At 53.4% G+C, this 26,945-nt stretch overlaps 1 protein-coding gene across 1 annotated transcript in view; it reads right to left on the reverse strand.

The window, feature by feature from the left end:
- The window catches only part of LOC137316288 (SLIT-ROBO Rho GTPase-activating protein 3-like), a gene marked incomplete at its 3' end in the record, with an annotated part of 43,129 nt that extends 21,182 nt beyond the window's left edge, over positions 1–21,947 (reverse strand). Inside the window, exons 1-2 of the mRNA XM_067980358.1 lie at positions 21,873–21,947; positions 21,435–21,563 (exon numbers count right to left, since the gene is read on the reverse strand). Coding sequence (XP_067836459.1) covers positions 21,435–21,563; positions 21,873–21,947 — 204 coding nt within the window. The remainder of the gene's footprint in view (positions 1–21,434; positions 21,564–21,872) is intronic.
- Positions 21,948–26,945: the final 4,998 nt, after the last annotated feature.

Below are 26,945 nucleotides of genomic sequence, written 5' to 3' on the forward strand. Positions count from 1 at the left end.
GAGCACAGTGTAAAAGGAGAGTCCGAGAGTGGGAGGAGAGTCCGAGAGGTGAGCACAGTGTAAAAGGAGAGTCCGAGAGTGGGAGGAGAGACCGAGAGGTGAGCACAGTATAAAAGGAGAGTCCGAGAGCGGGAGGAGAGTCCGAGAGCGGGAGGAGAGTCCGAGAGGTGAGCACAGTATAAAAGGAGAGTCCGAGAGTGGGAGGAGAGTCCGAGAGGTGAGCACAGTGTAAAAGGAGAGTCCGAGAGCGGGAGGAGAGTCCGAGAGGTGAGCACAGTGTAAAAGGAGAGTCCGAGAGTGGGAGGAGAGTCCGAGAGGTGAGCACAGTGTAAAAGGAGAGTCCGAGAGTGGGAGGAGAGACCGAGAGGTGAGCACAGTATAAAAGGAGAGTCCGAGAGCGGGAGGAGAGTCCGAGAGCGGGAGGAGAGTCCGAGAGGTGAGCACAGTGTAAAAGGAGAGTCCGAGAGCGGGAGGAGAGTCCGAGAGGTGAGCACAGTGTAAAAGGAGAGTCCGAGAGGGGGAGGAGAGTCCGAGAGGTGAGCGCAGTGTAAAAGGAGAGTCCGAGAGCGGGAGGAGAGACCGAGAGGTGAGCACAGTATAAAAGGAGAGTCCGAGAGGGGGAGGAGAGTCCGAGAGGTGAGCGCAGTGTAAAAGGAGAGTCCGAGAGTGGGAGGAGAGTCCGAGAGGTGAGCACAGTATAAAAGGAGAGTCCGAGAGTGGGAGGAGAGTCCGAGAGGTGAGCACAGTATAAAAGGAGAGTCCGAGAGTGGGAGGAGAGTCCGAGAGGTGAGCACAGTGTAAAAGGAGAGTCCGAGAGCGGGAGGAGAGTCCGAGAGGTGAGCACAGTGTAAAAGGAGAGTCCGAGAGCGGGAGGAGAGTCCGAGAGGTGAGCACAGTGTAAAAGGAGAGTCCGAGAGTGGGAGGAGAGTCCGAGAGGGGAGCACAGTGTAAAAGGAGAGTCCGAGAGCGGGAGGAGAGTCCGAGAGGTGAGCACAGTATAAAAGGAGAGTCCGAGAGCGGGAGGAGAGTCCGAGAGGTGAGCACAGTGTAAAAGGAGAGTCCGAGAGTGGGAGGAGAGTCCGAGAGGTGAGCACAGTATAAAAGGAGAGTCCGAGAGTGGGAGGAGAGTCCGAGAGGTGAGCACAGTGTAAAAGGAGAGTCCGAGAGTGGGAGGAGAGTCCGAGAGGTGAGCACAGTGTAAAAGGAGAGACCGAGAGTGGGAGGAGAGTCCGAGAGGGGAGCACAGGATAAAAGGAGAGTCCGAGAGCGGGAGGAGAGACCGAGAGGTGAGCACAGTGTAAAAGGAGAGTCCGAGAGTGGGAGGAGAGTCCGAGAGGTGAGCACAGTGTAAAAGGAGAGTCCGAGAGTGGGAGGAGAGTCCGAGAGGTGAGCACAGTGTAAAAGGAGAGTCCGAGAGTGGGAGGAGAGTCCGAGAGGGGGAGGAGAGTCCGAGAGGGGGAGGAGAGTCCGAGAGGTGAGCGCAGTATAAAAGGAGAGTCCGAGAGTGGGAGGAGAGTCCGAGAGGTGAGCACAGTGTAAAAGGAGAGTCCGAGAGCGGGAGGAGAGACCGAGAGGTGAGCACAGTGTAAAAGGAGAGTCCGAGAGTGGGAGGAGAGTCCGAGAGGTGAGCACAGTGTAAAAGGAGAGTCCGAGAGTGGGAGGAGAGACCGAGAGGTGAACACAGTGTAAAAGGAGAGTCCGAGAGTGGGAGGAGAGTCCGAGAGGTGAGCACAGTGTAAAAGGAGAGTCCGAGAGCGGGAGGAGAGTCCGAGAGGTGAGCACAGTATAAAAGGAGAGTCCGAGAGCGGGAGGAGAGACCGAGAGGGGGAGGAGAGACCGAGAGTGGGAGGAGAGTCCGAGAGGTGAGCACAGTGTAAAAGGAGAGTCTGAGAGGTGAGCACAGTATAAAAGGAGAGTCCGAGAGTGGGAGGAGAGTCCGAGAGGTGAACACAGTGTAAAAGGACAGTCCGAGAGCGGGAGGAGAGTCCGAGAGGTGAGCACAGTGTAAAAGGAGAGACCGAGAGCGGGAGGAGAGTCCGAGAGGTGAACACAGTGTAAAAGGAGAGTCCGAGAGCAGGAGGAGAGTCCGAGAGGTGAGCACAGTGTAAAAGGAGAGTCCGAGAGTGAGAGGAGAGTCCGAGAGGTGAGCACAGTGTAAAAGGAGAGTCCGAGAGTGGGAGGAGAGTCCGAGAGGTGAGCACAGTGTAAAAGGAGAGACCGAGAGGTGAGCACAGTGTAAAAGGAGAGTCCGAGAGTGAGAGGAGAGTCCGAGAGGTGAGCACAGTGTAAAAGGAGAGTCCGAGAGTGGGAGGAGAGTCCGAGAGGTGAGCACAGTGTAAAAGGAGAGTCCGAGAGTGGGAGGAGAGTCCGAGAGGTGAGCACAGTGTAAAAGGAGAGTCCGAGTGGGAGGAGAGTCCGAGAGGTGAGCACAGTATAAAAGGAGAGTCCGAGAGCGGGAGGAGAGTCCGAGAGGTGAGCACAGTATAAAAGGAGAGTCCGAGAGTGGGAGGAGAGTCCGAGAGGTGAGCACAGTGTAAAAGGAGAGTCCGAGAGCGGGAGGAGAGTCCGAGAGGTGAGCACAGTGTAAAAGGAGAGTCCGAGAGCGGGAGGAGAGTCCGAGAGGTGAGCACAGTATAAAAGGAGAGTCCGAGAGCGGGAGGAGAGTCCGAGAGGTGAGCACAGTGTAAAAGGAGAGACCGAGAGTGGGAGGAGAGTCCGAGAGGTGAGCACAGTGTAAAAGGAGAGTCCGAGTGGGAGGAGAGTCCGAGAGGTGAGCACAGTATAAAAGGAGAGAAGGAGAGTGGGAGGAGAGTCCGAGAGCGGGAGGAGAGTCCGAGAGGTGAGCGCAGTGTAAAAGGAGAGTCCGAGAGCGGGAGGAGAGTCCGAGAGGTGAGCACAGTGTAAAAGGAGAGTCCGAGAGTGGGAGGAGAGTCCGAGAGGTGAACACAGTGTAAAAGGAGAGTCCGAGAGCGGGAGGAGAGTCCGAGAGGTGAGCACAGTGTAAAAGGAGAGTCCGAGAGTGGGAGGAGAGTCCGAGAGGGGAGCACAGTATAAAAGGAGAGTCCGAGAGGTGAACACAGTGTAAAAGGAGAGTCCGAGAGGTGAACACAGTGTAAAAGGAGAGTCCGAGAGGTGAACACAGTGTAAAAGGAGAGACCGAGAGGTGAACACAGTGTAAAAGGAGAGACCGAGAGGTGAGCACAGTATAAAAGGAGAGTCCGAGAGCGGGAGGAGAGTCCGAGAGGTGAACACAGTATAAAAGGAGAGTCCGAGAGTGGGAGGAGAGACCGAGAGGTGAGCACAGTATAAAAGGAGAGTCCGAGAGCGGGAGGAGAGTCCGAGAGGTGAGCACAGTGTAAAAGGAGAGACCGAGAGCGGGAGGAGAGTCCGAGAGGTGAGCGCAGTGTAAAAGGAGAGTCCGAGAGTGGGAGGAGAGACCGAGAGGTGAGCACAGGATAAAAGGAGAGTCCGAGAGCGGGAGGAGAGTCCGAGAGGTGAGCACAGTGTAAAAGGAGAGTCCGAGAGTGGGAGGAGAGACCGAGAGGTGAGCACAGGATAAAAGGAGAGTCCGAGAGGGGGAGGAGAGTCCGAGAGGTGAGCGCAGTGTAAAAGGAGAGTCCGAGAGCGGGAGGAGAGTCCGAGAGGTGAGCACAGTATAAAAGGAGAGTCCGAGAGGGGGAGGAGAGTCCGAGAGGTGAGCGCAGTGTAAAAGGAGAGTCCGAGAGTGGGAGGAGAGTCCGAGAGGTGAGCACAGTGTAAAAGGAGAGTCCGAGAGTGGGAGGAGAGTCCGAGAGGTGAGCACAGTGTAAAAGGAGAGTCCGAGAGCGGGAGGAGAGTCCGAGAGGTGAGCACAGTGTAAAAGGAGAGACCGAGAGCGGGAGGAGAGACCGAGAGGTGAGCACAGTGTAAAAGGAGAGACCGAGAGCGGGAGGAGAGTCCGAGAGGTGAGCACAGTGTAAAAGGAGAGTCCGAGAGTGGGAGGAGAGTCCGAGAGGTGAGCACAGTGTAAAAGGAGAGTCCGAGAGTGGGAGGAGAGTCCGAGAGGTGAGCACAGTATAAAAGGAGAGTCCGAGAGTGGGAGGAGAGTCCGAGAGGTGAACACAGTGTAAAAGGAGAGACCGAGAGTGGGAGGAGAGACCGAGAGGTGAGCACAGTGTAAAAGGAGAGTCCGAGAGCGGGAGGAGAGTCCGAGAGGTGAGCACAGTGTAAAAGGAGAGTCCGAGAGTGGGAGGAGAGTCCGAGAGGTGAGCACAGTGTAAAAGGAGAGTCCGAGAGTGGGAGGAGAGACCGAGAGGTGAGCACAGTATAAAAGGAGAGTCCGAGAGCGGGAGGAGAGTCCGAGAGCGGGAGGAGAGTCCGAGAGGTGAGCACAGTATAAAAGGAGAGTCCGAGAGTGGGAGGAGAGTCCGAGAGGTGAGCACAGTGTAAAAGGAGAGTCCGAGAGCGGGAGGAGAGTCCGAGAGGTGAGCACAGTGTAAAAGGAGAGTCCGAGAGTGGGAGGAGAGTCCGAGAGGTGAGCACAGTGTAAAAGGAGAGTCCGAGAGTGGGAGGAGAGACCGAGAGGTGAGCACAGTATAAAAGGAGAGTCCGAGAGCGGGAGGAGAGTCCGAGAGCGGGAGGAGAGTCCGAGAGGTGAGCACAGTGTAAAAGGAGAGTCCGAGAGCGGGAGGAGAGTCCGAGAGGTGAGCACAGTGTAAAAGGAGAGTCCGAGAGGGGGAGGAGAGTCCGAGAGGTGAGCGCAGTGTAAAAGGAGAGTCCGAGAGTGGGAGGAGAGACCGAGAGGTGAGCACAGTATAAAAGGAGAGTCCGAGAGGGGGAGGAGAGTCCGAGAGGTGAGCGCAGTGTAAAAGGAGAGTCCGAGAGTGGGAGGAGAGTCCGAGAGGTGAGCACAGTATAAAAGGAGAGTCCGAGAGTGGGAGGAGAGTCCGAGAGGTGAGCACAGTATAAAAGGAGAGTCCGAGAGTGGGAGGAGAGTCCGAGAGGTGAGCACAGTGTAAAAGGAGAGTCCGAGAGCGGGAGGAGAGTCCGAGAGGTGAGCACAGTGTAAAAGGAGAGTCCGAGAGCGGGAGGAGAGTCCGAGAGGTGAGCACAGTGTAAAAGGAGAGTCCGAGAGTGGGAGGAGAGTCCGAGAGGGGAGCACAGTGTAAAAGGAGAGTCCGAGAGCGGGAGGAGAGTCCGAGAGGTGAGCACAGTATAAAAGGAGAGTCCGAGAGCGGGAGGAGAGTCCGAGAGGTGAGCACAGTGTAAAAGGAGAGTCCGAGAGTGGGAGGAGAGTCCGAGAGGTGAGCACAGTATAAAAGGAGAGTCCGAGAGTGGGAGGAGAGTCCGAGAGGTGAGCACAGTGTAAAAGGAGAGTCCGAGAGTGGGAGGAGAGTCCGAGAGGTGAGCACAGTGTAAAAGGAGAGACCGAGAGTGGGAGGAGAGTCCGAGAGGGGAGCACAGGATAAAAGGAGAGTCCGAGAGCGGGAGGAGAGACCGAGAGGTGAGCACAGTGTAAAAGGAGAGTCCGAGAGTGGGAGGAGAGTCCGAGAGGTGAGCACAGTGTAAAAGGAGAGTCCGAGAGTGGGAGGAGAGTCCGAGAGGTGAGCACAGTGTAAAAGGAGAGTCCGAGAGTGGGAGGAGAGTCCGAGAGGGGGAGGAGAGTCCGAGAGGGGGAGGAGAGTCCGAGAGGTGAGCGCAGTATAAAAGGAGAGTCCGAGAGTGGGAGGAGAGTCCGAGAGGTGAGCACAGTGTAAAAGGAGAGTCCGAGAGCGGGAGGAGAGACCGAGAGGTGAGCACAGTGTAAAAGGAGAGTCCGAGAGTGGGAGGAGAGTCCGAGAGGTGAGCACAGTGTAAAAGGAGAGTCCGAGAGTGGGAGGAGAGACCGAGAGGTGAACACAGTGTAAAAGGAGAGTCCGAGAGTGGGAGGAGAGTCCGAGAGGTGAGCACAGTGTAAAAGGAGAGTCCGAGAGCGGGAGGAGAGTCCGAGAGGTGAGCACAGTATAAAAGGAGAGTCCGAGAGCGGGAGGAGAGACCGAGAGGGGGAGGAGAGACCGAGAGTGGGAGGAGAGTCCGAGAGGTGAGCACAGTGTAAAAGGAGAGTCTGAGAGGTGAGCACAGTATAAAAGGAGAGTCCGAGAGTGGGAGGAGAGTCCGAGAGGTGAACACAGTGTAAAAGGACAGTCCGAGAGCGGGAGGAGAGTCCGAGAGGTGAGCACAGTGTAAAAGGAGAGACCGAGAGCGGGAGGAGAGTCCGAGAGGTGAACACAGTGTAAAAGGAGAGTCCGAGAGCAGGAGGAGAGTCCGAGAGGTGAGCACAGTGTAAAAGGAGAGTCCGAGAGTGAGAGGAGAGTCCGAGAGGTGAGCACAGTGTAAAAGGAGAGTCCGAGAGTGGGAGGAGAGTCCGAGAGGTGAGCACAGTGTAAAAGGAGAGACCGAGAGGTGAGCACAGTGTAAAAGGAGAGTCCGAGAGTGAGAGGAGAGTCCGAGAGGTGAGCACAGTGTAAAAGGAGAGTCCGAGAGTGGGAGGAGAGTCCGAGAGGTGAGCACAGTGTAAAAGGAGAGTCCGAGAGTGGGAGGAGAGTCCGAGAGGTGAGCACAGTGTAAAAGGAGAGTCCGAGTGGGAGGAGAGTCCGAGAGGTGAGCACAGTATAAAAGGAGAGTCCGAGAGCGGGAGGAGAGTCCGAGAGGTGAGCACAGTATAAAAGGAGAGTCCGAGAGTGGGAGGAGAGTCCGAGAGGTGAGCACAGTGTAAAAGGAGAGTCCGAGAGCGGGAGGAGAGTCCGAGAGGTGAGCACAGTGTAAAAGGAGAGTCCGAGAGCGGGAGGAGAGTCCGAGAGGTGAGCACAGTATAAAAGGAGAGTCCGAGAGCGGGAGGAGAGTCCGAGAGGTGAGCACAGTGTAAAAGGAGAGACCGAGAGTGGGAGGAGAGTCCGAGAGGTGAACACAGTGTAAAAGGAGAGTCCGAGAGGTGAGCACAGTGTAAAAGGAGAGACCGAGAGCGGGAGGAGAGACCGAGAGGTGAGCACAGTATAAAATGAGAGTCCGAGAGCGGGAGGAGAGTCCGAGAGGTGAGCACAGTGTAAAAGGAGAGACCGAGAGTGGGAGGAGAGTCCGAGAGGTGAGCACAGTGTAAAAGGAGAGTCCGAGTGGGAGGAGAGTCCGAGAGGTGAGCACAGTATAAAAGGAGAGAAGGAGAGTGGGAGGAGAGTCCGAGAGCGGGAGGAGAGTCCGAGAGGTGAGCGCAGTGTAAAAGGAGAGTCCGAGAGCGGGAGGAGAGTCCGAGAGGTGAGCACAGTGTAAAAGGAGAGTCCGAGAGTGGGAGGAGAGTCCGAGAGGTGAACACAGTGTAAAAGGAGAGTCCGAGAGCGGGAGGAGAGTCCGAGAGGTGAGCACAGTGTAAAAGGAGAGTCCGAGAGTGGGAGGAGAGTCCGAGAGGGGAGCACAGTATAAAAGGAGAGTCCGAGAGCGGGAGGAGAGTCCGAGAGGTGAGCACAGTATAAAAGGAGAGTCCGAGAGCGGGAGGAGAGTCCGAGAGGTGAGCACAGTGTAAAAGGAGAGTCCGAGTGGGAGGAGAGTCCGAGAGGTGAGCACAGTATAAAAGGAGAGTCCGAGAGCGGGAGGAGAGTCCGAGAGGTGAGCACAGTATAAAAGGAGAGTCCGAGAGTGGGAGGAGAGTCCGAGAGGTGAGCACAGTGTAAAAGGAGAGTCCGAGAGTGGGAGGAGAGTCCGAGAGGTGAGCACAGTGTAAAAGGAGAGACCGAGAGCGGGAGGAGAGACCGAGAGGTGAGCACAGTGTAAAAGGAGAGTCCGAGAGGTGAGCACAGTGTAAAAGGAGAGTCCGAGAGCGGGAGGAGAGTCCGAGAGGTGAGCACAGTGTAAAAGGAGAGTCCGAGAGTGGGAGGAGAGTCCGAGAGGTGAGCACAGTATAAAAGGAGAGTCCGAGTGGGAGGAGAGTCCGAGAGGTGAGCACAGTATAAAAGGAGAGAAGGAGAGTGGGAGGAGAGTCCGAGAGGTGAGCACAGTATAAAAGGAGAGACCGAGAGCGGGAGGAGAGTCCGAGAGGTGAGCACAGTGTAAAAGGAGAGTCCGAGAGTGGGAGGAGAGTCCGAGAGGTGAACACAGTGTAAAAGGAGAGTCCGAGAGCGGGAGGAGAGTCCGAGAGGTGAGCACAGTATAAAAGGAGAGTCCGAGAGCGGGAGGAGAGTCCGAGAGGTGAGCACAGTGTAAAAGGAGAGACCGAGAGTGGGAGGAGAGTCCGAGAGGTGAGCGCAGTGTAAAAGGAGAGTCCGAGTGGGAGGAGAGTCCGAGAGGTGAGCACAGTATAAAAGGAGAGTCCGAGAGCGGGAGGAGAGTCCGAGAGGTGAGCACAGTATAAAAGGAGAGTCCGAGAGCGGGAGGAGAGTCCGAGAGGTGAGCACAGTGTAAAAGGAGAGTCCGAGTGGGAGGAGAGTCCGAGAGGTGAGCACAGTATAAAAGGAGAGTCCGAGAGCGGGAGGAGAGTCCGAGAGGTGAGCACAGTATAAAAGGAGAGTCCGAGAGTGGGAGGAGAGTCCGAGAGGTGAGCACAGTGTAAAAGGAGAGTCCGAGAGCGGGAGGAGAGTCCGAGAGGTGAACACAGTGTAAAAGGAGAGTCCGAGAGCGGGAGGAGAGTCCGAGAGGTGAGCACAGTGTAAAAGGAGAGTCCGAGAGCGGGAGGAGAGTCCGAGAGGTGAACACAGGATAAAAGGAGAGACCGAGAGCGGGAGGAGAGTCCGAGAGGTGAGCACAGTGTAAAAGGAGAGTCCGAGAGCGGGAGGAGAGTCCGAGAGGTGAGCACAGGATAAAAGGAGAGACCGAGAGCGGGAGGAGAGTCCGAGAGGTGAGCACAGTATAAAAGGAGAGTCCGAGAGCGGGAGGAGAGTCCGAGAGGTGAACACAGTGTAAAAGGAGAGTCCGAGAGCGGGAGGAGAGTCCGAGAGGTGAGCACAGTATAAAAGGAGAGTCCGAGAGCGGGAGGAGAGTCCGAGAGGTGAACACAGTGTAAAAGGAGAGTCCGAGAGGGGGAGGAGAGTCCGAGAGGTGAACACAGTGTAAATCTAAGGCAAGTCATGGCAGCATAGCTCGCACCCGTGATATGCCCCTGCTGCACTATGTGGGAAGTCATGGACGCTACCGGTGTCCCTGGCGACCATGTGTGCAGGAAGTGTGTCCAGCTGCAGCTACTGGCTAACCGCATTTCGGAGCTGGAGCTGTGGGTGGATTCACTGTGGAGCATCCGTGATGCTGAGACTATCGTGGATAGCACGTTCAGTGAGGTGGTCACACCGCAGGTAAAGATTACGCAGGCAGAAAGGAAATGGGTGACCGCCAGACAGATTAAAAGGACAAGGCAGGTAGAGCAGGAGTCCCCGGGGCCATCTCCCTCTCAAACAGATATACCGCTCTGGATACTGTTGGGGGAGATGGCTTATCAGGGGAAAGCAGCAAGAGCCAAGTTCGGGGCACCACGGGTGACTCTGCTGCACAGGAGGGGAGGAAGAAGAGTGGCAGGGCTATAGTGATAGGGGATTCCATTGTAAGGGGAACAGATAGGTGTTTCTGCGGCCGCAAACGTGACTCCAGGATGGTATGTTGCCTCCCTGGTGCTAGGGTCAAAGATGTCACGGAGCGGCTGCAGGGCATTCTGGAGGGGGAGGGTGAACAGCCAGTAGTCGTGGTCCATATCGGTACCAATGACATAGGTTAAAAAAGGGATGAGGTCCTGCAAGATGAATTTAAGGAGTTCGGAGATAAATTAAAAAGCAGGACCTCAAAGGTAGTGATCTCAGGATTACTACCAGTGCCATGTGCTAGTGAGTATAGGAACAGGAGAATAGACAGGATGAATGTGTGGCTGCAGGAATGGTGTAGGAGGGAGGGATTTAGATTCCTGGGACATTGGGACCGGTTCTGGGGAAGGTGGGACCTGTACAAGCGGGACGGGTTACACCCGAGCAGGACCGGGACCAATGTCCTCGCGGGGGTGTTTGCTAGTGCTGTTGGGGAAGGTTTAAACTAGAGTGGCAGGGGGATGGGAACCTGAGCGGGGAGTCAGAAGGGAGTAAAGTTGAGAGCAGCAAGAGAGGGGAAGACCCAGGGGAAATCTACAATACAAATAGTACAAACAGTTGTTCAAGAACAAGTGAAAGGGAAAAGCGTAGAGCAGCGGAAAGAAAGTGTACTTTAGGCACTGCAGATAAAGTGAAAACTAGAAGGCGTAAGGCAATTAACCCAGCATCAAAGCTGAAGGTCAGGTTAGGGTGTTTGGCCCAACTAAGAGTTCTATATACAAATGCACGGAGTATAAGGAATAAATTAAATGAACTACAGGTTCAAATTCAAATTGGAGGGTATGACATGATAGCTATTACTGAGACATGGCTACAGGATGGTCAGGATTGGGAACTAAATATACCGGGTTATAAGGTCTACAGGAGAGACAGGGAAAATGGAAGAGGGGGAGGAGTAGCCTTAATGATTCGAGATGAAATCACTTCAATGATAAAGGGGGATATAACGAGAGGTAAGCAGCCAACAGAGACATTATGGGTTGAATTGAGAAATAGGAAAGGATCTAAGACTATAGTGGGAGTTGTGTATAGGACCCCTGGCAGCAGTTCTGAAGTGCTAGATTGTATAAATGATGTGGTTGTATAAATGCAGAGATTAGACAAGCGTGTAAGAAAGGCATAGTGGTCTTAATGGGGGACTTTAACCTTCACATAGATTGGGGAAAGCAGACTAGCAACTGTCAGAAAGGTAGTGAATTTCTTGAGTGTGTCCGGGATAGTTTTCTACAGCAGTATGTCCTAGAGGCAACAAGGGGGCAAGCCATACTAGATTTAGTAATGAGTAATGAACCAGATTTAGTTAACGGCTTAACTGTGCGTGAACATCTATCCAATAGTGATCATAACATGATCAAGTTCAATGTAGTGTTTGAAAGGGAATAAAGTGAATCAGCCGCTAAGATTCTAGACTTGGGTAAGGCCGACTTCAATGGGATGAGACAGAGACTGTCCACAGTAAACTGGGCAAATCTATTAATGGGTAAAACGACTGATGATCAGTGGGAAATGTTTAAAGAAACATTTAACGTGATACAGAACCGGTTTATACCCCTGAGGGGCAAGAACTCTACTTGCCAAAAAAAAAGCCATGGACAACTAAAGAGGTAAGGGACAGTATAAGACATAAGGAAAGGGCATACAAAAAGGCAAAAAATAGCACAGATCCTGGCGAATGGGAAAGATACAAAGATCAACAAAGAGTCACAAAACAGATAGTAAGAGCTACAAAAAGAGAGTATGAAAAGAAACTCGCAAGGGATATCAAAACCAATACAAAGAACTTTTATAGTTATATTAGGAAAAAGAGGGTGGTCAGGAGCAGTGTTGGCCCCTTAAAAACTGAAAGTGGGGATATTGTCATTTACAATGGGGAAATGGCGGACATGTTGAACGATTACTTTGCGTCAGTATTTACAGTAGAAAAGGAGGATAGCATGCCGGAAATCCCAAGAAAACTTATATTGAATCGGGGACAGGGACTCGATAAAATTAACATAAGTAAAGCAACAGTAATGAAGAAAATAATAGCACTAAAGAGTGACAAATCCCCAGGACCAGATGGTTTCCATCCCAGGGTTTTAAAGGAAGTCGGTGAGCACATTGCGGATGCCCTAACTATAATCTTTCAAAGTTCTCTAGATTCAGGAACTGTCCCTCTAGATTGGAAAATTGCACATGTCACTCCGCTTTTTAAGAAAGGAGAGAGAGGGAAACCAGGGAATTATAGACCAGTTAGCCTAACATCTGTTGTGGGGAAAATGCTGGAGTCTATAATTAAGGATAGGGTGACTGAACACCTCGAGAATTTTCAGTTAATCAGAGAGAGCCAGCATGGATTTGTGAAAGGTAGGTCGTGCCTGACAAACCCGACTGAATTTTTTGAAGAGGTGACTAAAGTAGTGGACAGGGGAATGTCAATGGATGTTATTTATATGAACTTCCAGAAGGCATTTGATAAGGTCCCACATAAGAGACTGTTAGCTAAGATAGAAGCCCATGGAATCGAGGGAAAAGTACGGACTTGGTTAGGAAGTTGGCTGAGCGAAAGGCGACAGACAGTAGGGATAGTGGGTAGGTACTCACATTGGCAGGATGTGACTAGTGGAGTCCCACAGGGATCTGTCTTGGGGCCTCAATTATTCACAATATTTATTAACGACTTAGATGAAGGCATAGAAAGTCTCATATCTAAGTTTGCCGATGACATACAGATTGGTGGCATTGTAAGCAGTGTAGATGAAAACATAAAATTACAAAGTGATATTGATGGATTAGGTGAATGGGTAAAACTGTGGCAAATGGAATTCAATGTAGACAAATGTGAGGTTATCCACTTTGGATCAAAAAAGGATAGAACAAGGTACTTTCTAAATGGTAAAAAGTTAAAAACAGTGGATGTCCAAAGGGACCTAGGGGTTCAGGTACATCGATCATTGAAGTGTCATGAACAGGTGCAGAAAATCATCAATAAGGCTAATGGAATGCTGGCCTTTATATCTAGAGGACTAGAGTACAAGGGGGCAGAAGTTATGCTGCAGCGATACAAAACCCTGGTTAGACCGCACCTGGAGTACTGTGAGCAGTTCTGGGCACCGCACCTTATAGAATCATAGAATCATAGAAGTTACAACATGGAAACAGGCCCTTCGGCCCAACATGTCCATGTCGCCCAGTTTATACCACTAAGCTAGTCCCAATTGCCTGCACTTGGCCCATATCCCTCGATACCCATCTTCCCCATGTAACTGTCCAAATGCTTTTTAAAAGACAAAATTGTACCCGCCTCTACTACTGCCTCTGGCAGCTCGTTCCAGACACTCACCACCCTTTGAGTGAAAAAATTGCCCCTCTGGATCCTTTTGTATCTCTCCCCTCTCACCTTAAATCTGTGCCTCCTCGTTATAGACTCCCCTACCTTTGGGAAAAGATTTTGACTATCGACCTTATCTATGCCCCTCATTATTTTATAGACTTCTATAAGATCACCCCTTAACCTCCTACTCTCCAGGGAATAAAGTCCCAGTCTGTCTAACCTCTCCCTGTAAGTCAAACCATCAAGTCCCGGTAGCATCCTAGTAAATCTTTTCTGCACTCTTTCTAGTTTAATAATATCCTTTCTATAATAGGGTGACCAGAACTGTACACAGTACTCCAAGTGTGGCCTCACCAATGCCCTGTACAACTTCAACAAGACATCCCAACTCCTGCATTCAATGTTCTGACCAATGAAACCAAGCATGCTGAATGCCTTCTTCACCACCCTATCCACCTGTGACTCCACTTTCAAGGAGCTATGAATCTGTACTCCTAGATCTCTTTGTTCTATAACTCTCCCCAACGCCCTACCATTAACGGAGTAGGTCCTGGCCCGATTCGATCTACCAAAATGCATCACCTCACATTTATCTAAATTAAACTCCATCTGCCATTCATCGGCCCACTGGCCCAATTTATCAAGATCCCGTTGCAATCCTAGATAACCTTCTTCACTGTCCACAATGCCACCAATCTTGGTGTCATCTGCAAACTTACTAACCATGCCTCCTAATTTCTCATCCAAATCATTAATATAAATAACAAATAACAGCGGACCCAGCACCGATCCCTGAGGCACACCGCTGGACACAGGCATCCAGTTTGAAAAACAACCCTCGACAACCACCCTCTGTCTTCTGTCGTCAAGCCAATTTTGTATCCAATTGGCTACCTCACCTTGGATCCCATGAGATTTAACCTTATGTAACAACCTACCATGCGGTACCTTGTCAAATGCTTTGCTGAAGTCCATGTAGACCACGTCTACTGCACAGCCCTCATCTATCTTCTTGGTTACCCCTTCAAAAAACTCAATCAAATTCGTGAGACATGATTTTCCTCTCACAAAACCATGCTGACTGTTCCTAATTAGTCCCTGCCTCTCCAAATGCCTGTAGATTCTGTCCCTCAGAATACCCTCTAACAACTTACCCACTACAGATGTCAGGCTCACTGGTCTGTAGTTCCCAGGCTTTTCCCTGCCGCCCTTCTTAAACAAAGGCACAACATTTGCTACCCTCCAATCTTCAGGCACCTCACCTGTAGCGGTGGATGATTCAAATATCTCTGCTAGGGGACCCGCAATTTCCTCCCTAACCTCCCATAACGTCCTGGGATACATTTCATCAGGTCCCGGAGATTTATCTACCTTGATGCACGTTAAGACTTCCAGCACCTCCCTCTCTGTAATATGTACACTCCTCAAGACATCACTATTTATTTCCCCAAGTTCCCTAACATCCATGCCTTTCTCAACCGTAAATACCGATGTGAAATATTCATTCAGGATCTCACCCATCTCTTGTGGTTCCGCACATAGATGACCTTGTTGATCCTTAAGAGGCCCTACTCTCTCCCTTGTTACCCTTTTGCCCTTTATGTATTTGTAGAAGCTCTTTGGATTCACCTTTGCCTGATCTGCCAAAGCAATCTCATATCCCCTTTTTGCCCTCCTGATTTCTCTCTTAACTCTACTCCGGCAATCTCTATACTCTTCAAGGGATCCACTTGATCCCAGCTGCCTATGCATGTCATATGCCTCCTTCTTATTTTTGACTAGTGCCTCAATCTCCCGAGTCATCCAAGGTTCCCTACTTCTACCAGCCTTGCCCTTCACTTTATAAGGAATGTGCTTACACTGAACCCTGGTTAACACACTTTTGAAAGCCTCCCACTTACCAGACGTCCCTTTGCCTGCCAACAGACTCTCCCAATCAACTTCTGAAAGTTCCTGTCTAATACCATCAAAATTGGCCTTTCCCCAATTTAGAATTTTAACTTTTGGGCCAGACCTATCCTTCTCCATAGCTATCTTAAAACTAATGGAATTATGATCACTGGTCCCAAAGTGATCCCTCACTAACACTTCTGTCACCTGCCCTTCCTTATTTCCCAAGAGGAGGTCAAGTTTTGCCCCCTCTCTAGTCGGGCCATCCACATACTGAATGAGAAATTCCTCCTGAATACACTCAACAAATTTCTCTCCATCCAAGCCCCGAATGCTATGGCTGTCCCAGTCAATGTTGGGAAAGTTAAAGTCCCCTACTATTACCACCCTATTTTTCTTGCAGGACATATTGACCTTGGAGGGAGTGCAGCGTAGGTTTACTAGAATGATACCCGGACTTCAAGGGTTAAGTTACGAGGAGAGATTACACAAATTGGGGTTGTATTCTCTGGAGTTTCGAAGGTTAAGGGGTGATCTGATCGAAGTTTATAAGATATTAAGGGGAACAGATAGGGTGGATAGAGAGAAACTATTTCCGCTGGTTGGGGATTTTAGGAGTAGGGGGCACAGTCTAAAAATTAGAGCCAGACCTTTCAGGAGCGAGATTAGAAAACATTTCTACACACAAAGGGTGGTAGAAGTTTGGAACTCTTTTCCGCAAACGGCAATTGATACTAGCTCAATTGCTAAATTTAAATCTGAGATAGATAGATTTTTGGCAACCAAAGGTATTAAGGGATATGGGCCAAAGGCAGGTGTATGGAGTTAGATCACAGATCAGCCATGATCTTATCAAATGGCGGAGCAGGCACGAGGGGCTGAATGGCCTACTCCTGTTCCTATGTTCCTATTGAATGGCAGAGCAGGGCTCGAGGGGCTGAATGGCCTCCTCCTGTTCCTATACTCCGATGTTCCTAAGTGGGAACATCTTCTCTACATCGACCCTATCAAACCCTTTCATAATTTTAAAGACCTCGATCAGGTCACCCCTCAGCCTTCTCTTTTCGAGGGAAAAGAGCCCCAGTTGGTCTATGTTATTTAAAGTTTTGTATCCGGATGGGTTGTAAAGCCTTGGAGATGCTGCTATCAGTTGATGCTAATCGTATGGTATCAATCAGTCATTCCTGACTCGCTGCCAGAGCATCAATTCCTGAAAAAAGCACAAAAGAGCCTGCCCTGTGATCCCTCCCTGTGCTCCGGGTCACTCCCCTCCTGCCCTGTGATCCCTCCCTGTGCTCCGGGTCACTCCCCTCCTGCCCTGTGATCACTCCCTGTGCTCCGGGTCACTCCCCTCCTGCCCTGTGATCACTCCCTGTGCTCCGGGTCACTCCCCGCCTGCCCTGTGATCCCTCCCTGTGCTCCGGGTCACTCCCCTCCTGCCCTGTGATCCCTCCCTGTGCTCCGGGTCACTCCCCTCCTGCCCTGTGATCGTTCCCTGTGCTCAGGGTCACTCCCCGCCTGCCCTGTGATCGCTCCCTGTGCTCCGGGTCACTCCCCTCCTGCCCTGTGATCGTTCCCTGTGCTCCGGGTCACTCCCCGCCTGCCCTGTGATCCCTCCCTGTGCTCCGGGTCACTCCCCTCCTGCCCTGTGATCCCTCCCTGTGCTCCGGGTCACTCCCCTCCTGCCCTGTGATCCCTCCCTGTGCTCCGGGTCACTCCCCTCCTGCCCTGTGATCCCTCCCTGTGCTCCGGGTCACTCCCCTCCTGCCCTGTGATCGCTCCCTGTGCTCCGGGTCACTCCCCGCCTGCCCTGTGATCCCTCCCTGTGCTCCGGGTCACTCCCCGCCTGCCCTGTGATCCCTCCCTGTGCTCCGGGTCACTCCCCGCCTGCCCTGTGATCCCTCCCTGTGCTCAGGGTCACTCCCCGCCTGCCCTGTGATCCCTCCCTGTGCTCCGGGTCACTCCACTCCTGCCCTGTGATCCCTCCCTGTGCTCCGGGTCACTCCCCGCCTGCCCTGTGATCGCTCCCTGTGCTCCGGGTCACTCCCCTCCTGCCCTGTGATCGCTCCCTGTGCTCAGGGTCACTCCCAGCCTGCCCTGTGATCGCTCCCTGTGCTCAGGGTCACTCCCCTCCTGCCCTGTGATCGCTCCCTGTGCTCCGGGTCACTCCCCGCCTGCCCTGTGATCGCTCCCTGTGCTCCGGGTCACTCCCCTCCTGCCCTGTGATCACTCCCTGTGCTCAGGGTCACTCCCCTCCTGCCCTGTGATCCCTCCCTGTGCTCAGGGTCACTCCCCTCCTGCCCTGTGATCACTCCCTGTGCTCAGGGTCACTCCCCTCCTGCCCTGTGATCCCTCCCTGTGCTCCGGGTCACTCCCCTCCTGCCCTGTGATCGCTCCCTGTGCTCCGGGTCACTCCCCGCCTGCCCTGTGATCGCTCCCTGTGCTCAGGGTCACTCCCCTCCTGCCCTGTGATCCCTCCCTGTGCTCCGGGTCACTCCCCGCCTGCCCTGTGATCGCTCCCTGTGCTCCGGGTCACTCCCCTCCTGCCCTGTGATCGCTCCCTGTGCTCCGGGTCACTCCCCTCCTGCCCTGTGATCGCTCCCTGTGCTCCGGGTCACTCCCCTCCTGCCCTGTGATCGCTCCCTGTGCTCCGGGTCACTCCCCTCCTGCCCTGTGATCGCTCCCTGTGCTCCGGGTCACTCCCCTCCTGCCCTGTGATCCCTCCCTGTGCTCCGGGTCACTCCCCTCCTGCCCTGTGATCCCTCCCTGTGCTCCGGGTCACTCCCCTCCTGCCCTGTGATCGCTCCCTGTGCTCCGGGTCACTCCCCTCCTGCCCTGTGATCCCTCCCTGTGCTCCGGGTCACTCCCCTCCTGCCCTGTGATTCCCTCCCTGTGCTCCGGGTCACTCCCTGCCTGCCCTGTGATCGCTCCCTGTGCTCCGGGTCACTCCCAGCCTGCCCTGTGATCCCTCCCTGTGCTCCGGGTCACTCCCCGCCTGCCCTGTGATCCCTCCCTGTGCTCCGGGTCACTCCCAGCCTGCCCTGTGATCGCTCCCTGTGCTCAGGGTCACTCCCCTCCTGCCCTGTGATCCCTCCCTGTGCTCCGGGTCACTCCCCGCCTGCCCTGTGATCCCTCCCTGTGCTCAGGGTCACTCCCCGCCTGCCCTGTGATCCCTCCCTGTGCTCAGGGTCACTCCCAGCCTGCCCTGTGATCGCTCCCTGTGCTCCGGGTCACTCCCCGCCTGCCCTGTGATCCCTCCCTGTGCTCAGGGTCACTCCCCTCCTGCCCTGTGATCCCTCCCTGTGCTCCGGGTCACTCCCAGCCTGCCCTGTGATCCCTCCCTGTGCTCCGGGTCACTCCCAGCCTGCCCTGTGATCCCTCCCTGTGCTCCGGGTCACTCCCCGCCTGCCCTGTGATCCCTCCCTGTGTTCCGGGTCACTCCCCGCCTGCCCTGTGATCCCTCCCTGCCTGCCCTGTGATCCCTCCCTGTGTTCCGGGTCACTCCCCGCCTGCCCTGTGATCCCTCCCCTCCTGCCCTGTGATCCCTCCCTGTGCTCCGGGTCACTCCCAGCCTGCCCTGTGATCCCTCCCTGTGCTCAGGGTCACTCCCAGCCTGCCCTGTGATCCCTCCCTGTGCTCAGGGTCACTCCCAGCTTGCCCTGTGATCCCTCCCTGTGCTCCGGGTCACTCCCAGCCTGCCCTGTGATCCCTCACTGTGCTCCGGGTCACTCCCGCCCTGCCCTGTGTTCAGCTCCTCTGTACTCCTGTCCCTCCCTGATCAGCCTGTCTTGGCCTCAGTGCCTCTTAGAGAGAAGGGGAAAAAAGCAGCCGGGTGATTGAACTGAGAGAGGAAGGGGGCTGTGGAACATTACCCCAGTGATTGAACTGAGAGAGGAAGGGGGCTGTGGAACATTACCCCAGTGATTGAACTGAGAGAGGAAGGGGGCTGTGGAACATTACCCCAGTGATTGAACTGAGAGAGGAAGGGGGCTGTGGAACATTACCCCGGTGATTGAACTGAGAGAGGAAGGGGGCTGTGGAACATTACCCCGGTGATTGAACTGAGAGAGGAAGGGGGCTGTGGAACATTACCCCGGTGATTGAACTGAGAGAGGAAGGGGGCTGTGGAACATTATCCCAGTGATTGAACTGAGAGAGGAAGGGGGCTGTGGAACATTACCCCAGTGATTGAACTGAGAGAGGAAGGGGGCTGTGGAACATTACCCCAGTGATTGAACTGAGAGAGGAAGGGGGCTGTGGAACATTATCCCAGTGATTGAACTGAGAGAGGAAGGGGGCTGTGGAACATTATCCCAGTGATTGAACTGAGAGAGGAAGGGGGCTGTGGAACATTACCCCGGTGATTGAACTGAGAGAGGAAGGGGGCTGTGGAACATTACCCCAGTGATTGAACTGAGAGAGGAAGGGGGCTGTGGAACATTATCCCAGTGATTGAACTGAGAGAGGAAGGGGGCTGTGGAACATTACCCCAGTGATTGAACTGAGAGAGGAAGGGGGGTGTAAAAGATCCCACGGCCACTATTGGAAGAAGAGCAGGGGGAGTTCTCCCCGGGGTCCTGGGGCCAATATTTATCCCTCAACCAACATCACTAAAAAAACAGATGATCTGCTCATTATCACATTGCTGTTTGTGGGATCTTGCTGTGCGCAAATTTGCTGCTGCGTTTCCTACATTACAACAGTGACCACACTTTAAAAGTACTTCATTGGCTGTGAAGCTTTGGGACGTCCTGAGGTGGTGAAAGGGGCTGTAGAAATGGGAGTTCCTTCTTTATTTATTGGCTCAATTTACAGACTCAATAAGAGTGAATTTGAGCATCCGCTGAATGGAAGCCATGAAAACAAGAACTGCTGCAATTACTAAGAGAGCAGCCACTTCCTCTTCAACCACTTCCTGTTAGTGTTTAGCTGAAACCTCGGCTGACCAAGGCTGCCTGGGCCTTGTTATTTCCACACTCAACAGCACTCACGTGGAGAGAATGGAGAATCTGGGCTTGTTCTCCTTCGAGTAGAGAAGCTTAAGGAGAGATTTAATCGAGGTGTTCAAAATCAGGAAGGGTTTTGATGGAGTAAATAAGGAGAAACTGTTTCCAGCATTGGAGGGAGTGCTGCACTGTCATTGGGTCAGTACTGAGGGAGGGACGCACTGTCGGAGGGTCAGTACTGAGGGAGGGACGCACTGTCGGAGGGTCAGTACTGAGGGAGGGACGCACTGTCGGAGGGTCAGTACTGAGGGAGGGACGCACTGTCGGAGGGTCAGTACTGAGGGAGGGACGCACTGTCGGAGGGTCAGTACTGAGGGAGGGACGCACTGTCGGAGGGTCAGTACTGAGGGAGGGACGCACTGTCGGAGGGTCAGTACTGAGGGAGGGACGCACTGTCGGAGGGTCAGTACTGAGGGAGGGACGCACTGTCGGAGGGTCAGTACTGAGGGAGGGACGCACTGTCGGAGGGTCAGTACTGAGGGAGGGACGCACTGTCGGAGGGTCAGTACTGAGGGAGCGCCGCACTGTCGGAGGGTCAGTACTGAGGGAGCGCCGCACTGTCGGAGGGTCAGTACTGAGGGAGCGCCGCACTGTCGGAGGGTCAGTACTGAGGGAGCGCCGCACTGTCATAGGGTCAGTACTGAGGGAGCGCCGCACTGTCGGAGGGTCAGTACTGAGGGAGCGCCGCACTGTCGGAGGGTCAGTACTGAGGGAGCGCCGCACTGTCGGAGGGTCAGTACTGAGGGAGCGCCGCACTGTCGGAGGGTCAGTACTGAGGGAGCGCCGCACTGTCGGAGGGTCAGTACTGAGGGAGCGCCGCACTGTCGGAGGGTCAGTACTGAGGGAGCGCCGCACTGTCGGAGGGTCAGTACTGAGGGAGCGCCGCACTGTCGGAGGGTCAGTACTGAGGGAGCGCCGCGCTGTCGGAGGGTCAGTACTGAGGGAGCGCCGCGCTGTCGGAGGGTCAGCACTGAGGGAGCGCTGCACTGTCGGAGGGGCAGTACTGAGGGAGCGCCGCACTGTCGGAGGGGCAGTACTGAGGGAGCGCCGCACTGTCGGAGGGTCAGTACTGATGTTTGTGGGATCTTGGTGTGTGCAAATTGGCTGCCACATTCCCCACATTACAATGGTGACCACACTTCAGAAAAAGTGCTTTGTTTGCTGTGAATTGCTCTGGGACATCCTGAGGTCATGAAAGGCGCAGTAGAAATGCAAGTTTGTTCTTTCTTTCTTATTTAAACGGGCTGGTGTGTTGACTCAGTAACATCGAAGCTGTGATTTTGTAGCCTCACATGTGCCCCTTCCTGAGCTCACAATGAAAGGGGAAGCAGGCAGGAGTCACTCTGAGGCACTGATGCAGTCGGAACCAGCAGTCTCAGAACGTGTGCAGAATGATATCACAGGCCCGTCGACAGGCAGCATTGCAGGGTGTCGCGGGACAGACCCGTGGGAGTGAGACCGACACACAGAGTAAGGCAATTACCTGGGGTGGATGTAACTCAGGCCCTGCCTCAGGCGCTTGGCTCAGTACCACACCGTAACCCTACACCCACTGAGTTCCCGAGTGAGCGGCATTCCCGGGGATTCCCGAACCGCGACCCAGGCCTGTTAACGATCCCCTCTCTCCCCTGTGTATGCAGAGTGGCTGCCACTTACGTCGATGAGGTGAGACACGTCCTGGATGAAGTAGCTGCTGAGAGCTGCATTGGCCACGGCCAGATTCAGCAGGTAGTCGTTCCTTGCCTTGGTACATTTCAGCTGGTTCTCCAGGTACTTTTCCTGCCGCTGGGAGAGAAACAAGACAAGTAATGGTGTGTGAATCCCGAGAACGTGCAAAGGCACCGCCCCTCCCTCTCCCCCCTCCCTCTTTTCCCCATATCCTGGCCCATCCCTCCGTCCACTGCTGATTCAGGCTTCAGAGAACAAGGTGGTCTCGTCCCTTCATCTCTGGGACGGTGCTTTTGAATCGAGCCAAGCCTGAGATGAAGGCTCCCTGGCTGGTGGGACCCTACGTGAAATGTCCTTTCTCAGCTCACTCGATAATGGGCAACAGCCTAAAGCACAAGCACGGCCCAAAATCAGCACTCAACTAACAGCCTCACTGAGAGGAGGGACACGGGAAAGAGTCGCACTCGGAGATGCTCCTCTGAGGGTCGAAATGAGCTCCATCCATGGGAGAGGGAGCTTTACTCTGTATCTAATCCTGTACCTGTCCTGGGAGTGTTTGATGGGACAGTGTAGAGGGAGCTTTACTCTGTATCTAATCCTGTACCTGACCTGGGAGTGTTTGATGGGACAGTGTAGAGGGAGCTTTACTCTGTATCTAATCCTGTACCTGCCCTGGGAGTGTTTGATGGGACAGTGTAGAGGGAGCTTTACTCTGTATCTAACCCTGTACCTGCCCTGGGAGTGTTTGATGGGACAGTGTAGGGGGAGCTTTACTCTGTATCTAATCCTGTACCTGCCCTGGGAGTGTTTGATGGGACAGTGTAGAGGGAGCTTTACTCTGTATCTAACCCTGTACCTGCCCTGGGAGTGTTTGATGGGACAGTGTAGAGGGAGCTTGACTCTGTATCTAACCCTGTACCTGCCCTGGGAGTGTTTGATGGGACAGTGTAGAGGGAGCTTTACTCTGTATCTAACCCTGTACCTGCCCTGGGAGTGTTTGATGGGACAGTGTAGAGGGAGCTTGACTCTGTATCTAACCCTGTACCTGCCCTGGGAGTGTTTGATGGGACAGTGTAGAGGGAGCTTGACGTAACCTGTGCTGTACCTTCTCCTTCATTTTCTCGATCTTGCGCAGGGAGCCCCGTCTCTGGGCCTTATTGTCCATTCCCAGCTGACCGGCCCCCTGCTCCATGGATTTTCCCATCTGCTTCTCCTCGAGCTTCTCGACCTCCTTCAGCTTGCTCTCTGCGTTGACACTCTCCAAGTGGTAATTGTGGTAGGTCTTCATGGCCTGTTTGTTATTTAATGGGGGAAAAAACACAATGGCAGAGGGTCAGATATCCACAGGATACGATTGCGACAGTGATCCCTTCTCCTCTCTCCCCTCCTAGAATCACGCAGCATAGATGGAGGCCATTCGGCCCATTGTGCCTGTGCTGGCTCTTTGAAAGAGCTATCGAATTAGTCCCACTCCCCCTGCTGTTTCTCCATAGCCCTGAAAATGTCACCCTTTACCTCTGCGTCTCTCCTCTTGTCTACTGTCGCACACAGCTACTCGGACGAGGTATCAGAGGGTGTCCAGTGGCATTGAGGGTCCAAATACACAAATCATTTGAAGCTAAAGCACAGATACAAACAATAACCAACAGGGCTGATGGAATGTTGGCCTTTATCTCGAGGGCTGGAATACAAAGGGACGGAAGTTATGTTAGAGCTGGACAGAGCTCTGGTCAGACCTCATCTGGAGACACTGGGTTCAGTTCTGGGCACCGCACCTCAGGAAGGATATACTGGCCTTGGAGGGGGTGCAGCGCAGATTCACCAGAATGATACCGGGGCTAAAAGGGTTAAATTCTGAGGACAGGTTGCACAGACTCGGCTTGTATTCCCTCGAGTGTAGAAGATTAAGGGGTGATCTAATCGAGGGGTTTAAGATGATTAAAGGATTTGATAGGGTCGATGGAGAGAAACTATTTCCTCTGGTGGGGGGAGTCCAGAACAAGGGGGCAGAACCTTAAAATTAGAGCCAGGCCGTTCAGGGGTGATGTCAGGAAGCATTTCTTCACACAAAGGGGAGTGGGAATCTGGAACTCTCTCCCCCAAAAAGTTGTTGAGTCTGGGGGTCAATTGGAAAATCCAAGACTGAGATCGATAGTTTTTGTTGGGTAAGGGTATCGAGGGATATGGAGCAAAGGTGGGTAAATGGAGTTAAGATACAGATCAGCCATGATCTAATTGAATGGCAGAACAGACTTAAGGGGCTGAATGGCCTCCCCCGTGTTCCTGCCCCCAAGGTCTTGACTCTTGTTGGGGCACAGACTCACAGTCCAGGCAATCTCCAGTGGGTCATTATTCACGTCTGAGTTTTTTTTAAAATTCATTCTTGGGATGTGGGCGTCGCTGGCGAGGCCGGCATTTATTGCCCATCCCTAATTGCCCTTGAGAAGGTGGTGGTGAGCCGCCTTCTTGAACCGCTGCAGTCCGTGTGGTGAAGGTTCTCCCACAGTGCTGTTAGGAAGGGAGTTCCAGGATTTTGACGCAGCGACAGATTTGTTAAAGGCAAATCATGTTTAACTAACCTGATAGAGTTTTTTGATGAGGTAAGAGAGAGGGTAGATGAGGGCAATGCGGTGGATGTGGTGTATATGGACTTTCAAAAGGCATTTGATAAAGTGCCACATGGTAGGCTTCTCATCAAGATTGCGGCCCATGGAATAAAGGGGGTAATGGCAGCATGGATACAGAATTGGGTAAGTGACAGGAAACAGAGAGTAGTGGTGAACGGTTGTTTTTCGGACTGGAGGGAGGTGTACAGTGGTGTTCCCCAGGGGTCGGTGCTGGGACCACTGCTTTTCTTGATATACATTAACGACTTGGACTTGGGTGTACAGGGCACAATTTCAAAATTTGCAGATGACACAAAACTTGGAAGGGTAGTAAACAGTGATGAGGATAGTGATAGACTTCAAGAGGATATAGACAGGCTGGTGGAATGGGCGGACACGTGGCAGATGAAATTTAACGCAGAAAAATGCGAGGTGATGCATTTCAGTAGGAAGACCGAGGAGAGGCAGAATAAACTAGAGGGCACAACTCTAAAAGGGGGTACAGGAACAGAGAGATCTGGGGGTATATGTACACAAATCGGTGAAGGTGACAGGGCAGGTTGAGAAAGTGGTTAAAAAAGCATACAGGATCCTGGGCTTTATAAATAGAGGCATAGAGTACAAAAGCAAGGAAGTCATGATGAACTTTTATAAAACACTGGTTCGGCCACAACTGGAGTATTGTGTCCAGTTCTGGGCACCGCACTTTAGGAAAGATGTGAAGACCATAGAGAGGATGCAGAAGAGATTTACTAGAATGATTCCAGGGATGAGGGACTTCAGTTACGTGGATAGACTGGAGAAGCTGGGGTTGTTCTCCTTGGAACAGAGAAGGTTGCGAGGAGATTTGATCGAGGTATTTGAAAACTATGAAGGGTCTAGACAAAGTAGATAGAGAGAAACTGTTCCCATTGGCGGAAGGGTCAAGAACCAGTGGGCATAGATTTAAGGTGATTGGCAAAAGAACCAAAGGTGACATGAGGAAAAACCTTTTTACACAGCGAGTGGTTAGGATCTGGAATGCACTGCCCAAGGGGGTGGTGGAGGCAGATTCAATTATGGCCTTCAAAAGGGAACTGGATAAATACTTGAAAGTAAAGAATTTGCAGGGCTACGGGGATAGGGCGGGGGAGTGGGACTAGCTGGATTGCTCTTGCATAGAGCCAGCGTGGACTCGATGGGCCGAATGGCTGCCTTCTGTGCTGTAACCTTTCTATGATTCCATGAAGGAACGGCCGATATATTTCCAAGTCGGGGTGGTGTGTGACTTGGAGGGGAATGTGCAGGTGGTGTTGTTCCCATGTGCCTGCTGCCCTTGTCCTTCTAGGTGGTAGAGGTCGTGGGTTTGGGAGGTGCTGTCGAAGAAGCCTTGGCGAGTTGCTGCAGTGCATCCTGTGGATGGTACACACTGCAGCCACGGTGTGCCGGAGGGGGAGGGAGTGGGTGTTTAAGGTTGTGGATGGGCGTGTTGTGTTGGTGGACTATTCTACTGTGGTGGGCCTCCCAGCCGAGCCCGACTCTGTCCTCACACCGTACACACACACACACACACACACACACACACACACTTTCCAGCTGGAGTCACTGGGCAGCGATCAGGTGCCAAAACACTGGCTGATTCCCCTCCCCCCCTCCCCCCACCGCTCACGAACCCAGGGGCACTGAGGCCAACTGTAACCCCCAGCGTCCCGGCTCGCCTGAGATCAGGTAACTCCGCACAGACTGGGACCCAAGAGCTTCCCGGACCCCGGACTGAAGGGGTAGGTACCACACCAGGCGGGGCCTCCTGGGGAAGGGGGAGGAGCTTTTTTTTTTATCAAGACAACAAGTGCTTTGCGGGTCATTGGTGAAGCAGTAATCAGGAATGGGGAGTTTCTCTCCTGCCGAGCTCTGTAGGTGAAGGAAGGGTGAGAGATACTCACAGTCTGAAGCTCATTGGTGACTTTGAAGAGTTCCTCCTGCATCTGAATCCCAATCTCCTTACTCTGTGAACAAAATCAGAGGCTTCCATTACAGCTGGATCTACCTGGGCAGCACAACTGCTTCACTCCCACTCAATGGTCCACGTGGCCCGTCACCTAGTGTGATGGAGTGTCAGTGGGTGGGGGGGTACGATGGACCATCATCAGGGGGTGCATCCATCGTCATTAGGTGGCATGTACCATCGTTCAGTGGGATGGACCATCATAGACGGCCCATCGCTACGTGGAATGGACCATCCCTCGGTGGGACAGACTATCGCCAGGTGGAATAAACCATCACTGGGTGGGATGGACCATTGGGACTGCTCCTGGGTGGAAGGGTCATCGCTAGGCAGGATGGACCCATGGAGACGGTTGCTAGGTGGATGGACTGTCGCTTGGCGGATGGACCATGGAGACTGTTGCTAGGTGGATGGACCGTCGGTAGGCAGGATGGACCATGGAGACGGTTGCTAGGTGGATGGACCGTCGGTAGGCAGGATGGACCATGGAGACGGTTGCTAGGTGGATGGACCGTCGGTAGGCAGGATGGACCATGGAGACGGTTGCTAGGTGGATGGACTGTCGCTTGGCGGATGGACCATGGAGACTGTTGCTAGGTGGATGGACCGTCGGTAGGCAGGATGGACCATGGAGACGGTTGCTAGGTGGATGGACCATGGAGACTGTTGCTAGGTGGATGGACCATGGAGACTGTTGCTAGGTGGGACAGACTGTTGCTAGGTAGGATAGGCTGTCGCGAGGCAGGATGGACCCCGGAGACTGTTGCTAGGTAGGACAGACTGTTGCTAGGTAGGATAGGCTGTCGCGAGGCAGGATGGACCATGGAGACGGTTGCTAGGCGGGGGAGACTGTTGCTAGGTAGGATAGGCCGTCGCGAGGCAGGATGGACCCCGGAGACTGTTGCTAGG

The sequence above is a fragment of the Heptranchias perlo genome, unplaced genomic scaffold (genome assembly GCF_035084215.1).
Source record: "Heptranchias perlo isolate sHepPer1 unplaced genomic scaffold, sHepPer1.hap1 HAP1_SCAFFOLD_579, whole genome shotgun sequence".
Taxonomy (NCBI): Eukaryota; Metazoa; Chordata; class Chondrichthyes; order Hexanchiformes; family Hexanchidae; genus Heptranchias; species Heptranchias perlo.